This window comes from Metopolophium dirhodum, chromosome 4 (assembly GCF_019925205.1).
Source record: "Metopolophium dirhodum isolate CAU chromosome 4, ASM1992520v1, whole genome shotgun sequence".
Classification (NCBI taxonomy): Eukaryota; Metazoa; Arthropoda; class Insecta; order Hemiptera; family Aphididae; genus Metopolophium; species Metopolophium dirhodum.
This window is the reverse complement of record NC_083563.1, coordinates 29,501,377-29,518,221: the sequence shown is the minus strand read 5'-3', so window position 1 is coordinate 29,518,221 and position 16,845 is coordinate 29,501,377. Positions and strand designations below refer to the sequence as shown.

At 29.1% G+C, this 16,845-nt stretch overlaps 1 protein-coding gene across 2 annotated transcripts; it reads right to left on the bottom strand.

The window, feature by feature from the left end:
* Positions 1-1,743: 1,743 nt before the first annotated feature.
* LOC132942317 (bromodomain adjacent to zinc finger domain protein 1A-like) lies at positions 1,744-15,287 on the bottom strand. 2 transcript variants are annotated; one of them, XM_061010621.1, is made up of 24 exons: positions 14,655-15,287; positions 13,619-13,757; positions 13,387-13,526; positions 13,215-13,289; positions 12,928-13,144; positions 12,255-12,563; positions 11,360-11,537; positions 11,182-11,274; positions 10,921-11,122; positions 10,736-10,851; positions 10,513-10,675; positions 10,194-10,436; positions 9,686-10,109; positions 7,587-7,775; positions 7,429-7,518; positions 7,270-7,312; positions 7,084-7,206; positions 6,738-6,854; positions 6,509-6,648; positions 6,350-6,435; positions 5,676-5,833; positions 4,041-4,157; positions 2,951-3,293; positions 1,744-2,882 (listed from the first exon to the last, which is right to left on the bottom strand). In XM_061010621.1, the coding sequence occupies exons 1-24, from the start codon at positions 14,765-14,767 to the stop codon at positions 2,762-2,764; spliced, it is 3,939 nt and encodes a 1,312-aa protein (XP_060866604.1). In that variant the 5' UTR covers positions 14,768-15,287; the 3' UTR covers positions 1,744-2,761. The 2 variants fall into 2 exon arrangements, with proteins under 2 accessions (XP_060866604.1, XP_060866605.1); XM_061010622.1 differs by lacking the exon at positions 4,041-4,157 and having other exon boundaries at positions 14,655-15,285.
* Positions 15,288-16,845: the final 1,558 nt, after the last annotated feature.

The following is a 16,845-nucleotide window of genomic DNA, read 5'->3' as shown; positions in this document are numbered from 1 at the left end:
ATAAATTAATTTTTGTGGGTAGATTAGACCTCTGGGAAGAAGATAGGTTAATTTACAAAGGGTTAAATTTGTTTTTTTTTTATTCATCAGATTTTAGCACTGTTAGGTTAGGATGGAATTTGTATAAATTGATTATATTAATCTACCATAGGTAGATTTAAGTAAAACCGACAAACTTGATATAACTTTGATACTTTAGAGTTAAATCATACACTTACGTACAAACAGCTCGGGGTCCGCGATCTACCACAGGTAGATTGCCTACTTGATAATGTACTGCTGCGAATCAGAATTTTTATTCGGGGCAACGGAAAAGTTAAGATAAATCTTGAACACCATACACCAAATATTAAATAACGAATCGAACAAAGTTTGAATCAGAGTTCATTTTCACGGGCAACGAAGTGCACGGGATCAGCTAGTATTATATATTATTATTAAATTTATATTTATTGCTGAATAGATACTAAATGGAAATTTAAATAATGATTGAAGAGAGGAATGGTGTTTGGAAATCGGAATATTGTGTGACCATAATATGTGACGTGCCTTGTATATTTTACTAGCACTTAATATTTACTATCAATTTCACACGTATAAAAATGAACACAACTAGAACTATATTTTGGACTAGGGTTTATAATATGAACACAAGACCAACCAGGAGCTTCGGCGAGACAAACAAGTTATTAAAAATATATTGATACTTTTTGCTCCATCAATAAATTAATAAATCACATATTATTTTACTAGGAATAAGAACAAAAATATAAACAAGAAAAATAACAATTTCACCCAAATCCTGACTTTGACATTCTAGACATTTTGTTTATTTTATAGTTTAAACCCATTTCTAACTACCTCTACTTTTTTTTTTTTTTTTAATATATGCCTCAACTGCTAAGGTTATTGGCGTTTCTGAAATGCATTACAAATTACAATTTAAAGATTTATAGAAAATATTTTAAGTATGACACACAAAAGGCTTAAGAGGACAACACACCTGTATGTGTTGTCTCCGTCTTACATACATATGACATGGACAAAACGCATTTTCACAGTCTGAGTAGAACTCGCTCAATTTTGGTTTTAGATTAAAAATACCAACTATAAAATTAAATTATGATAATATTTCTGAGGGCAAGTTGTTGCAAATTTTTCATTATACCCAATATAAAGTTCATTATATCGTTTAGAAATAGAAAAAATTACAACATTTTAAAAAACCTTTAACTTTTCAAAATTAAAAAAACGTTACGACTTGCCCTCAGAAATATTATCACAATTCAATTTTTATTAGGTATTTTTACTCTAGAACCAAAATTGAGCGAGTTCTACTGACTACGTTAGCGCATTTTTCCATGACGTACGTGCGTAAGACAGAGACAACACATGGCGGGTGTGACGTCCTCTTAAATTATTTTAGTTACATGTGATATATCTATGTAAATGTCATATTTTGTGGATCCAGTTTGAACTCTATACTTTCTTTTATAATCAAACAAATGATTTAAAATATTTTTTTTAAAAGAAAATATATCTGTATGCAATTTTTAATCTTTAGAAAGTTAAAATAGATATTGTTACATCAATATACAAAAAAACACATACCATGAAGTGAAAAAATATTATCTTATAATATTTTTTTCACTATTTTAACCATTTAACCATGTCCTATTTAAGATTTCTGGAAATTGCTGAAATACTTAAATATAATTTAAAATAACAAAATAAAACAACATCTTTTCTTAAAAAAATTTAATGTATACTAATATTTAACTTAAAAAAAAGAAATTAAAATACTAATAAGTAAAAAATACGAAAATAGGAATTGAATTACACAAATTAAAAATAAAATACTTTAAATAATATAGAAAATAAAGATAGACTACGTTTATCTAATACATAAACGCATAATTACATTGAAATTTGTTTTTTTTTTTATTATTTTAATTATAATTATAGACAAAACATAGCACTTAGCACTATGTTTTAAAAGAAACTCATTATATTATATTACAGAGAACAAAATAAAAAGTTTGAGCTGAGGATCAATATACACGATAAATTAAAAAAAAACATTGATAGATCAACCTTAAAAATAAACTGCAATTGTATCGAGTTCAAAATATCTACTACAATTAATAATTTTTTTCTATATAAACACTATTCATATAACTGAAAATAAAATAGAATTATGATGTGCTGTTCACATAAGTCATAGCCTTACAAAATGCCTAAGTATAATGTAATTGATTGAATTCTGTATGAATAAAAAATTATTTTCTTTAAAAATCACAATATATAATAAGGAAATACAACAATGATCTTAAAAACAGTTTCATAGTCTAAATGAATGTTAGCTTTAATATACAGCAAGTACGATCTATTATTAGTAATAATAGAATGGATCACAATACACTTTTCGTCATTTGCGTGTTGGGGAAAAAGCATCATTGCCAAGTAGAAAAAATAATTCTAACTAATTTAATTTAACCTATACGTCTTATTCTAACTAATATTTTAATATTTATATAGTTCTTATGAACTATACATTAAACAGATTTACAGATGACTCATATATGAATCAGACTGTTGGTAAATAAACTTACTCAATAATGTTTTGAAAATCTAAGGGGAAGATGTAATGAATAATTTAACAGGTCCACTGTGACAATAATCAGTTAGTGACATGATCAGTAAATTATTGAATATGTAAAGAAACCTAATTTAAATTCTAACATTTAGTCAAAAGTTAAATTTATAAGCTGTGTTTTGATTTCTTTAGCGGAGGGCCATCATATACACCATCTTCACTGAAATCTTTCAAATTGCATTCTTGACATAATTTTTTGTAGTAATTGTATACTTGTTCACCGCACCTATTAAAATATAATATACTCGCATTTATTAACTATTTCAATATTATAATAATGTATTAATTACTAACTTGAAGACTTCAGAATTTTCTGAATTGTAGTAAAAACAATTTTCAAATATCAACTCCATATCACTTAGCAAATCTGCATTTGTACTATATGATAGCATATTAAGTTTATACTTTACGGTGCCCAAATCCATGGGAGTTTTTATTATTGTATGATAATCAGGACACTGAGACTTAGTAACAGGCCTTAAAAATGGCCATGCATCTGGATGATGCATGACTTGGTTTAAAAGTAACTGAAGAAGAGCATTATCTAAGGGCAGATCTTCAGATGTAGTTAAAGTTGTTTGTTCAGTATGTCTACCTCTTCTTCGACTTTTCTCTTCAGTAATATTTTCTTCTTCCCCTAAAATAATAATAATAAAATAAAAACTTAATTGGTTAGGATTAACTATTTAGACATTTAAAACAAATTATTACCATGCAAAATTCATAATAATTAATAAACATTAAACTGTATCCTAAAGGCAATCATGCCAAGGATAACCAAAATAACCAAAATAAGAATATCAATTTAGTATTTACCAACTAAAATCTAACCATGCCATATCTGATGTAATATATCATAACTTATATATGAATATTATATGTGTAATATATTAATAAATATATACATACAATTTTTTTTTTAACAAAGCATAATATTTAACATAAAACACACTATCATTAACAACAAATATTTACCTACAAAAACAAACCATCAAGTATAAATAGATACACATAATATCAAGCTGTTTAAAATATTGAAATACAATTATTTACATGCAATATAATTATTAAAATTGTATTCTATAATACAGATCCAGGTGTAACAAAATCAACTGAATTCAAATTTTCAAGTCTATATTTTACATGTCTTGTTTAAATATATATTTTAGATTTTAATAGTAAAAAAGTATTTAGTACCTATTTCATTTATAATTTTATCATCAAACCTAATGAACTGTATTATTAATTATAGACATATAATATGTAAAAGAAAATTAAAATGAGCATTTTAAGAATACGGCCTGGATCTGCAATGGATAATAGTTATCATTATTATATTTTTAATAAACACTGAAAATTAGATAATATGACATCAGAGACAGACCATAACATCTGGCTGATGCATGTAACAGTTGTCGGGCAAATTCAGATATTTTAGCAGTGGCAGCCTGCGAACTCTTACGCCTGCTATACCTTTCCACCTCAACCTGTTCCAATTCATCTGTAAATAATATTTAACAGATTGAAATAGGACCAGGAAATAATTGGTTTATTTTATCACCAAAACGAATTAAAATTATTCAATATTCATCCATAAATAAAACATTTATATTCGGCATAATATTATTTTATTAATTTGGAAATCTATTGACTTTTAATAATTCATAGGGCTTGAATGTAAATAGTTACTATGTAAGTTTTAAGAATTTGAGGTAACAACAAATTTTATATATTGACGTTCAACAAACAAGAATCTACTGTATATCAAAGTACTTCAAAAAATAATGTGCTATGGAATACCGAATAAGAAATGAAAAATGCATGTTGTCATTAAAAATGACAACAATAAAAAATATATGTTTTTTTTTTTTGAAAATATTTCATTCTTCAAAATTAAGTAAAAAATATTTTCAAAAACGTTTATAGTTTTTTAAGTAATGAATATCTTAAGCTAATTGTATCACCAGGAATAGTTGTAAATGAATTAGCAAACCGTCGATCTTATTTATGTATTTTTTGTAGGAGCTGTTGATAAGAAGTTCTGGCATAGGATGGGGTAACCTGCCGATAAAATTTAAAGAAGCACAATAAAGGTTTCTTACGTTCCAAGAGGGGTTAAAATCTATATATCTAACTATCTAAGAGCGTTCTTGATTTGACCAATATTCAGTGAACTGATGCAGTGTTATTCGATTTATTGCACTGACGCAATACTCGTGTTCACTCATTGCACACTTTCTGCACCGCCGATTTTGTGAGTGCAATGGGTGCATCTTATAAATATAAACCATTTTTCTCTATAACAAGACACTTAAGCCTCTAATTCCTATTTATCATATTATTATCATTATAATTATATTTAATATTTGATAATGATATTTTTTTCCAATTCAATTTATAGAAAACTAGTGCAACACTCATGTAGTGCAAGTGGAATTTTAGTGCACACTATTTTGTCAAATCAAAAACGCTATAAGCTAATAGACTTAGTCTAGAAAGAGAAACTTATAGTATGTCTGTAACTAAGCAACATTGTGCAATGGCACTACTACCTCACATTCAAAAACTCCATCCCCCTTGATAATAATTAATCCCAGTTGACAGTTGTTTGTATATCAGTATATGGAACCTCAACAAAATATGAATACAAGTAATAAAACTACTATTTTATCAACAAAAAATAATTTATCTTAATGTTTTATTAAAAGTGTTGATTTAAGTATTTATAAACTCTAGTTGTATACCAACCTTTGCTTACATTATTAAATAATAGTAAAAACTGTATTCTTAAACAGCAAGTACGCTTAGATATTAGTAGAGCAATGGAATATTTATATTTAATATTTAAGTATCAAAACCACTTAATGTTATTCTCTAACATTGAAATGTATATGTATATTATACATAAAGACACATTATAAAAATGTTTTTAAATATATTAAGATGGTTGTATAAGGTAATTCATTATAATATTAACCACACTTAATAATTCAAAACAATATTAATGCAATATTAGTACCTTTACAAGATGTTTGTCGACAACTGAAGCATGTCCAATTTCGTTTAGGCGGCGCACGTTTTGGTGGATTAAGACAGGCTAAATGGTAATTTTTCAAACAATCATCACAAGTTATCACTGTCCCTTCTTCCTTACAAATGTGACAAATATCAAATTTCCTGCAAAAAAAAAAAAAAAACCATACATAAAACAAATTATTTGTTATTAAATATACAAAATAGATACTATCTGATATATATTATCTAGTATCTATGCAAAAAGTGATCAAGTAAAAATTATTAAAATTTTATTATGAAATTTGAAATTTGTATTACTCCATAATTATTTATTTATTTTGCTTGGTCAATTTTACATGTTTAAATCACAACATAGTTGCAAACATGCAAAAAGAGACCAAGTGAAAAAAAAAACAAAAAATTATGAAGTGATATAAAATTTAAATGAAAAAAATTATAAAAATGTACATTTGACTGATCATTTTTTGCTCAACAAATTATTAGAATTATTACACCTGTTAACAGCAATTTAAGTAATACTTAGGGTCGTTCTTACACTGTCAGGTAAAGTTTTGATTAACTTTAACTAGACATTGTAAGAACGGCTCTTAATCTTTTTTAATATTGTTGTTTAAACAAGTATGTGTACAGGTGACATTTTAATAATTAAAAACTAACGATTTTTCCTCAGGTTCATCGTCTTCATCTTCATGTTTTACTATAGGCACACATTTTTGGCAAAACCAATCACCTTGGGGAATTTTCTATTAACATAAAAGTTTATCATTGTTTATATATATGAATAACACAAACAAATGTGTAAAACGACAAACGTACCTTAAGTTTTGGTTTTAAACAGTAAATATGATGTCCTTTATTACAGTTATCACACAACAACATAACATCTTCGTCCTTATTGCTTCGACATAACACACAATTGACTTTCATAATTGATTTTGACCATTCAATACTTTTCTCTAAAAAAAAAATTATATCAAAAATCAATTAAATGTAACTTAATATACATTCAAAGTATTTTAATACATTAAAATATAATCTTCATTACCTAATGTAATTAAATGTAAGAATAATTGTGAAAAATTTAATGAATTCATCAGTGACATTTCCCACTTATCCATTAAAGGATTTATGGCTGAACTCATTTTTTCTTTTTTGTCAAATCCTAAAACAATTTATAAAATAAAAAATCTATGGTTAATGATGAAATTATGCACTATTAGTTATTACTTATGCATTAATTACTGTGTTAAAAATAAATATGTTATTACTTTAATCTAAAATGTATAACAAACATAAAGGAATGTGTACTGCTAAATAATTTTATTTCTCCAATATCAAACAAAATTAATTTCATCAACAAATTTAGTGATTAAACATTACTATACAATTACCTAATGGTCTTCTGAGAAATTTTGGCTCAATAGATTGTTCTATTTTAAGGATAACTGAAGCCAACTCAAATATTTTTTTATCACCTTTAATATCAATGATATATGTAACTGGATCTTGGTAATCTAAAATAACAATATTTTGTAATGCATCTAAGTTACTAAAATTACTGTTGCTTATAAACTTACTAATAAGTTCTGGCGAACTAGCTTTTTCAGAGTTGTCTTCGTTCTAAGAAAAAAATTAATACATACACTTATTCACAGATAGATAATGGGTAGTAAATAAATACAACCGTATTAGTTATTAAAACAATTTATATTTTATGTTGAAAATAATGAACTTACCACTTTACTCCTATTACCCCATGACAATTGACCAGAGACTTTATAAATGCCATTAGAAATATTTTCCCTCCATTGATCTCTATTTGAAGACTATAATAAATATAATTTTTATTAGATTTGACTAAAAACCATAAACTCTACAATTAATGAAAACATACTTTCAACCCAATGCTACCGAGTGCTGATGTATTTAACCTCCGTTCTAAATATAAAATATACTCTCTTAAAGTTAATTCCATTGAGGTGTCAACATCAGAATCTAAACGTAGAAATTTCACATTTAATTTTTTGAATTCAGAAAAATCAGTTTTCAAACGTTTTTGAATTTTTTTATCATCTTCGACCATCTAAAAATATTTAAAAAATATTAGATAGTAAATCAGGGACTGGAACTGGACACTCAACATTGTTTAAAAACAAATTAAAAAGGTTATTTTCCATCTCAAAATAAATATGTTGAACATAATAAAAAGTGACATAAGCTTATTTAATGATTCAATAATTTATTGTTAAAATATTATGAACTGATCCCAAAAATGAATGTTTAAGTAGCTAAAAGATTAAATTATACATGTAGAATTTAAATTTTTAACAAAAAAGAAAAAATGTCTTAAATGAACAATGGTTTTAAAATACTGGACGGGGGTTGTTGAAACAAAATATATCACATGAATATATTAATACATTTACATGCTACATTGTCTACCAGTCAGAAAAAATTGTCGTTATTTACTGAGCACAAAGTACACTGTAAATATTCATAAGTCATAACCATCTATTTAAATCTTAGATACAGGAAGTACCTAAATATAAACTAACATTTGTAACTGAACCGAAACAGTAAAGCCGAAAACCGGTCATCAAGTTTGTTTCAAGAACAAAAACTAAAACGGATCAATTCAAAAGATTCTAGTCCCCACTTTAAATACAGTGAAATCTCGGTAGTCTTGACACTCGACAACACATCAATAAGTAATGACTAGGACCCGGATTTCAATGAAAATTGCATCTTTTTTATATAATTTAAGACAATTATTTCCAAGTACATAATTTGTATCATAAAACAGAAAATTCAACGGTAAAACATTTATTTTGCATTTTGTTACATATTTGGATATTTTTTAGTTATTTTTTGGTAATTTTGTTAGTTTTAATGCATATTAGTATATCATACGACTTCAGTAGCGGATTTGATATGTCTTCTAGGGGGAATACCTTTTTAGTCCAAAAAATTCGACTTTTAACTATTTACCCACTTAAACCTTTACAGAGGGAAAACATGTATCCAATAGTAAAATTTGATGATTATAATTTATAAACACTGAACTTCTAATCAAATTTACATCAAGTTTAGGTTTTTTTTTTTTATAAATGTTAAGTAAATTATTTTAAATTAGGTAGGTGTGCCTAATAAAATATGATGGTAAGTACATTATCTGTCTTTGATCGTGGGTTTTTCACAATAGTTAAATTTTTTAGGAAGTTATGCGTATATAATATAGCCTAAATTAAAAATGCTCATAATTCACTTAAAAACTGAATTATTGTAAAAAACCCACATACAAACACAGAAAATGTTCTTACCATCAAGTTTCATAATAGGTCGATTCACTCCAATTTTTAAACTAACTGTGATAAACATGACCTGCTGAGCATACATTTTCTATGTTATGCAGTGGTAATGCAGACAACAAATATTTGTGTAACATCGCCTTAAAAAATATTTTTATGTCAATTTTAAAGGGCATTATTGCGGTAAAATACATTTTTTATGGACATTTTTAGCCATTTTTCAACGGTTAATAGAGCATTAAAATCCAGGCCCTAGTATGACTTCTTCAAATTCTGGGAAAACAAATAACATATAAAACAAATTTATTTACAACAATTTTGTTATTTGGTATCCCCCTCTTCACCTTACCGTATCAAGATTGATGTACTGATGAAATTATTGTTCAATTTTTTTTTTTTTTTGTAATTCATTATTAAAACAAAATTTCTTGGACTTATTCGAGTCCTTTGAAAAATCTCCAGTAATCCAGTAAAATACTTTATCTAAATTCGCCCAGATTATCAAAGTTTTACTGTAGCCATTTTAAAAGAAAAAAATGTCAATAAACAGTATACATACATTTTACTTAAATTTTATAATTTTTTATTTAAGAGAAGTATAACTAGATGTGTGTGAAATATTTAAGTAGGATGAATAGAGTATAATACAACTACTTATTTTTTTTAAAAAAGGAAAATTACTTACCAAAGACGGGTTTAAAAGGCAATTAGTACATTTTTCCATGCTTGAAAGTATACGTGGTTTTTCTTGTATCAACACTTTCTTAAGTTCGCCTTCCCTTAATCCTCTTGAATTTAAATTATTAATTAAACCATCTAATTCATCTGGAGTGTTGTAATAACCCCAAGCAAGCCTATGTTCAATGTTATCGTGCACTGGACATTGACTGTCTGGACCAAAACATCGCAAAAGTGACCTTTTTTGATCTACATAACTCCCATTGGTCATAAATGACGTATTGTTACTCTCATCAAGAAGTCTTTTTTTTGATGGTGTATTGGATAAACTGACTCTTGATTCACTAACATTTTCTTTTTCATTCATTTCAAACAGTTTTTTGACATAAGACACAGGATCGTTCTCATTAATGTTATTAATAGGAGTACCACTGAAAAAAACAATAAAATATTCAATATTGACAGTAAACACTATAATTTACTCTATGAAAACATTTTTTAAAAAATATTAATACTTGGGTAGACAAGTTCCAGGATAAGGTTCATCATCTTCAATAAAAAGTCCAGGCATAGATGCAAACATCCAATACTTCTTGAATGCTCGATCAGTTCCAAGAGGCAATATTTGAGCAGTCATGCCTAAATCAGTTAAATCAGAAAGTTTTTTGTTCCATTCGTTTAATCTACTATTAATAGCCTTTTGGTCAGAAGTTTCTATGTTCTGAGCTTCACCGTTCAATAGTTTCATTTCTTTTTTTCTAGAGAACATCAAAACAATTATAAACATTTAAAACGTAACCTAAAATTATATTAAATAACAAATTAAAAATTTACTTTTGAACTATTTCTAGGGTTTTTTTCTTTTCCGCTGCTAATGCACTTCTTACTTCTAGTCTGTCATTTTTCATTTTAACAACAGTATTCAGTAGTTGTATTCGATACGATGAAAAAGTTAATATTTGATTCATCAAGCAATTAATTAACATTATTTTGTCAGCTAAACGCATATACAATACATTACAATCAACAACAAATTCTTTTTATTTTAAAAACTTACAAATTGGCAAACACGAAATATGATGACGACTAAGAGCTGCTAATACTTCTGGGTGTTCTAATCTAATATTAAGTCCAGGATCATCTGTAGGACAATAGTTTCCTCTTTCATGGTATCTTCAAAATATATAAATCATAATATTAAGTCAAATGAATTGTATTAATTATTATTGATGAATAACTTACATCCACTTTGTCATTCTATCAGAACATTTTCCACCAGATGACAGTATGTGAATCCTCAAAACTTCCGAAATTACAGTTGGTTGTAATGTTATTTTATTCAACTGTTGGCCCAAATGCTGTGTTGTCCAATTTTTAACGTTGGTTGCTAATTTTACTGCCGTTTTTGTTTTATCATCACTAATATTATAAACCGGCTCACATCCTAAATTATTATTTTTTTTATTAAATATAATATAATTTAAAACAAATTTAAAACTAAACCTGAAATATGACTATCTTTCATATCGGCTTCTTCATCTTCTTCAAGGTCAAATATTGTTGTTAATAATACTTGAACCAAAGTATTTAACGGGCCTATGAAATTAAAATTAATTATTTTAATATATCAACTGTATTCTAATTGTAAGATTCAGAACTTATAAGACTCTGTATTCTGTACCTGTTATTTCCTCTTCTACTAGACATCTTTCTAATAATTCTATATTCATTCCTTGTGGGAAATAACTGCCTGCATCAAGTTGAGACCAAAAATTATGAAAAAACTCATAGATCATAATGAAGTCCCCAAAATGTTCATTTGGAACTCGCAAATTAACTGGATTTACATTGGGTAATTCCTATAAAAAAAATCATATTGATAATCGATACAATATTACACATTTAATTATCAGAATAAAAGAATAAATATAAAACCCATTATAAACACAAGCATAGCAGAACTTAAACTTAAATATTCAATTATATGAAAATAAACCAAGATAAATACTTGGTGATGGGCTCAATAATGTACTTTAACACAATATTAATCATTGTTTTCAAAACCACAGACCAGAATTTGAGTTATCAAGTAATAATGATTTTGTTTGTTTGCTTATAATTTTTTACTGTTTAAATATTAAAATATTTAACTATTGAATAAATTAAAAAATTACTTTACTTGTGTCAAATTCATAAAATGTCTTAGACCTCATAAACAATTTCAACTACCTAAAACTGTTTTTCAAAAACTGCATGAAAAATAAAAATCATATCTAATCAAATCATATGGAGTATGTACACCACTAGTATTTGAAAATGCTCATAATTCACTTAAAAATTAAAATATCGTAAAAAACAAAGAGAACACAGATAATGTTGTTACCGAAAATTTTGATAATATTTATTCTAATATCAAAACAAACAGCATACTATTAAAACTGGTAAACGAAAATGTGATATGTCGTCCATGTGTAAGATGAAATTAATACATGCGGGTGCAACTTAATGCCAAATAGTAATAATAAATAAACTAACTTTGTTAAATGCAAATTCTTAAAATAAAGAGTTACACTTACTTTTAAATCTTCCAATTCAAGATCTTCTTTTTTCTTGTTCCATTCTTTCATAAACTTGGATAGTTTTTCTTTTTCTTCCTTTCGCTTTTCTTTAATTTTTAATTTTTCTTCTTTCAATTTTTCAACTGTTTCTTGCATTGATTTATCGTCCTTTTTGGATGGTTCTCCTCCATTCATTAATTTATTACTTTTTTTAGTTAATCCATTTTTGGCTAATACTTTGTTCTTTTTTGTTTCAGAAAATTGAGGAGATTCTCCACTGAATATATCTTCAAATTTTAAGTTAGCAATACTACTTGCTACATTATCCTAAAATAATATTAATTTCACAACATCATCTCATAGAATTTTACACTTGATATCAATGAGGATAATATCCAAAAGATTGTGAGATTTCAAATATATTTTCTTAATAGAATAAAACAATTAGAATATAATATGATTAGTTAAAAAGAAAAGAAAAGAACACAACCAATTAAATTTAGGTATCAAAATGACTATGGAATATTATGACATTGTGTCGTAATATTTCAAAAATATTTAAACTTAAAATGTCAAGAATAGTTTCTATATTTATAAAAAAATTTACAAGTTCCCCAAATTTGAATTTCTGTTTTTATTATTACTTAACATAAATATTATTTATTTTAATTATTAAAGTGTATAAATTTACCTTTAGTGAAATCAAACCATTTTTAAACTCAACATTATGAGTTATAAAAAATCTACAACGATCTCTCGTAAAACAAGCTTTTGATCTTCGAATTTGAACACCATCAACCCTATATATAGGTTCAGTGTTTGGATTTTGTTTTTTTTTAGGACTGAGTAGTTCTACATCATAACTATAAAATGCAAGAGCTGTACTTGAATTACTATCATTTGATTTTCTATGGAAACAAAATACTAGTATAAATTGTAATTCTAATGATGTACTTATTCAAAAGCTTAAGTTATTACTTTGGTGTATGATGATTTCTTTCAGCAATTTTTTGGTCAGAAGGTGCATGCACAGCTAAAACTCTACATTTTAACCTATAAATATAAACGGAATTAAACAAAATACCACGTTTTGTTGTAAAAAATTAATACTTTATACAATATGCCTACTTCTATTTTAAACAATGCTTACCATTGATCTTGTTCTAAAGCAACATCCACAATTTCTGATACAAAATATCTATATCTTACGTAATTAAATATTTGTTCAATGAGCTCTTTCAAAGAAGAACATTTTGTCAACGATAATAAATACAAAATGGGTTTTTGAAGCTGAAAATTAAAATGTAGTCATTATCATTATGATTGTTAGAAAAATAAAAAATTATGAAACAATCTATGAAATTTAGGCCTTATAACATTACCTCATTCGGAAAGTCATTCAACATTTTTTTTGAGTCTAATTCACAATCCAAGGCTTCTTTATAGGTCATATTTTTTTTACCAGTAAGTTCACATGACCACACTAATGAATTACACAAAATAATTCTTTCTACATAATGCCTGCATAGATAAATAAGAAAAAAAAACAGTTAATTTTAATGATAAACCCCAGATAAATTCAATGTTAAATATTCAATATTAATGCTAAGATTTCTAGGAGAAATAAACTTAAATTTTAACAAAAAAAAAGTAACTAACCAGTCAATTTCAAAACATACAATAGACTTCAGGAACTTACAAATTATACTCAAGAATGTTAGGCCATTTTTAAAGTAAATTTAAGAAACAGGTATTGTGTAATACATTTGCATTAAAAATGTTGTATTCTGTAGATAGTTATTGTTTAATGGTTTAGATTTAATGCATATCATAGAGATATTAATACACCTACCATATTAAAGCAATATAATAATATAAGGTCTAATTCTGGAAATCTGACAGTAACATCAATATTAACATTAGTCATGACTCATGAGCCTTCAACAGAAAAATAGGTACAGTTGTTAAGTTAACAGGAGGGAAAGGTCGTTCGAAATGTGTGTGCTGTAAAACGCATTTTCGAAAATTGATTGTGGGCAAAAACGATGAATAATGTTCCATCTCACTCGCTTGTTGGACGCCAAAATCTAAGCAAGATTAACCTCGAATAAGTAAAGAAAAAACTTATCGAAACACGGTCGGGGGCAAAAGCGCGGTGAAAGTGATCCGTTAACTATTCGGTGGACGCAGGTTAGCGGTGTTCGGACTTTCGAGACGAAACACGTAAACGACGGATCGAACGGAAACGGACTGAAAAAACGGACGCGGGCGGACCGGACTCGTCGGTCGCCAAACGTGGGCGCCGCGCGAGAATCGATCGGGCGCGGAGCACCATGTGAAACGCGCGTAATGACACGGTGGTGTAATAGTACACGGTCAACGGGCAAAGTAAACCTTGGTAAACCCAGCTCGACTCACTCGTAACTGAGGAAAATTTCTTTGGTCAGCTCGCAGTAGAACACCTCATCCGTGTCCCTCAGACCCCTGGGCACAGGGTTCTTGGAGAACGGTTTTCTATGGAGCAGTGGCATGACGGCGGCGGCGGCGGCGGAGAAATAATTAAGTCGTGGTCGGCGGTGAAACGCAACCGTCGGTCGTCGGTTCGGCTTCAGATGCAACTGCCGCTGGTGCAGACGCGGCGTTGGCGGCGGTGGTCCCGCGCGACGACCGGAAGGCCAGCTGCTGATCGGTTGCCTCGGTGGTCCGTTGTCCCGGTCCGCGCGCGCGACGTCTCGTACAGTATCGGGGTCTACTGTTGTGTACCTGCCCGCAAGGGTTGTATTGACAACAACGGTCAATGTAGCTGATCTCCGGATTGTTTTATGCCACTAGCGTAGGCACAACGAGCGTGTTTCAATCGCTTGATGGACGCCCGCAAAACTTAGAATATAATATTGTGTGCAACAACAACGACGAGTGAAAATCAACGCGAAAGATCGTACGAACGAAACAACAAAACATAACCGCGTCCGTCCGGTACCAACGACGGTGGCGGGACGTATAAGTGCGGGACCAGTGTTGAGTGTAAAGTGTATATAAACGGTAAAAAAAAAATACAACAATAATCGCTGCTGTGATTATACGCGCGCGCTGAGACCGATGCCAACATCAAGTCGGTGCCCCGCCGCCACCGTTATTGTCGTTATTTGGGGCTCCGAGTCTCGGACCCTACCGCGACCTCCAGCTCGATGGTCGTCTGCCGCAGTATCAGTCACAGAATTTCAAGTCCAATACTTCCGCGGTACTGTCAGAAAAATTCACCTGATTTGGAAATTTTTCACCTAAAAATTTCGGGGGCGCCTCCGGTTGCCGCTTGATAACAGGGACAGCGCCAGCATTCACCGCAGTCTTAGAAGATATTATCTTCTAAGACCGTGGCAGTCACCATAGATCTGATAGTAAATTACCGCAATATCACGTTATCACGCGGAAAAAATTGCTGTTGTTATTTTCATTTTTCGCACCTCTCCCGTTACATTATAACAGGATGAACTCATAAATTGTAATCGTTAAGTCTTAAGTCATGGCGCGCTCAAAATGGTCAAATCATAGACCACGAACATTTAACAGTGGCGTGGCAAATAGTTATTTCAGAGGCAATTACCTCTGAGATTTTTCTTAAATAGAGGGGTGGGTGGTAGCCGGTAGGTCTCCTAGTAAATGTAATATGATATACTCAATAGGTTATTATAATATACTCAATAACGATCTGAAATATAATTAGTTATATTATATTAATACATTATTATGCATTAAGACTTGGGATATTTGTAACCTGCCTCTGGAAAATTTTTAGTTCGCCACGCCACTGATAGTAAATATAAATATATTTATATGTCTATGGGTCAAACACTCGGCATTCGAATTGTTCACATTTTTATATTATCAATTATCATTCTTAGTTTTCTATATTATTGACATACACTAGAGAGCCTATATAAGCGTTATATAGGTTCTCAAACATACACTATATAGACAGTATTTATAATCAATGATTATAGTAAAGTCGGTGTGCCATACATAACCTATGGTTTACACCACAACAAAAAAATATGATTTACACTCTACATAGGCTATGACGTATCAGAACGTTTTGCGTTTTTACTTTTAGCGGGCGCCGAGGCAGTGATGTAAGATATTGCACGCTTTCGAATCGTCCATTCATCCGTATTCCACACGCTCGGTGTGGGTAACCTGCGTCGGCGCGCTCTAGGAAATAAGAATATTTAAATATTTAACAGACATTGACTAAGTTTGGGATTGGGTCCATGGCCACGATTTAAGATATACAGGTTGCGTATCGAACTCTCATAATTTGACCGGTGAACTAACTATCTGAAACAGCTGTTCACGGTACTACTAGCACACCCTGAGGACATATTTAAAGATTCAATAATACTATATACTGTAGGTATTATTGGTATCAAAAGCAGATAACCGTGGTAAGTGGTTTATATCGTTATGTTATTATATATATATATTTAACATATTTAAACCACAACGAGCGCTAGTGTCAGATAGTTGGTTCACCATTCACCGTAAAGCACTATTCATTATGGGCCGATGTTTAACCTGTATATCTTAAATCGTGTCCATGGCTAAACATATT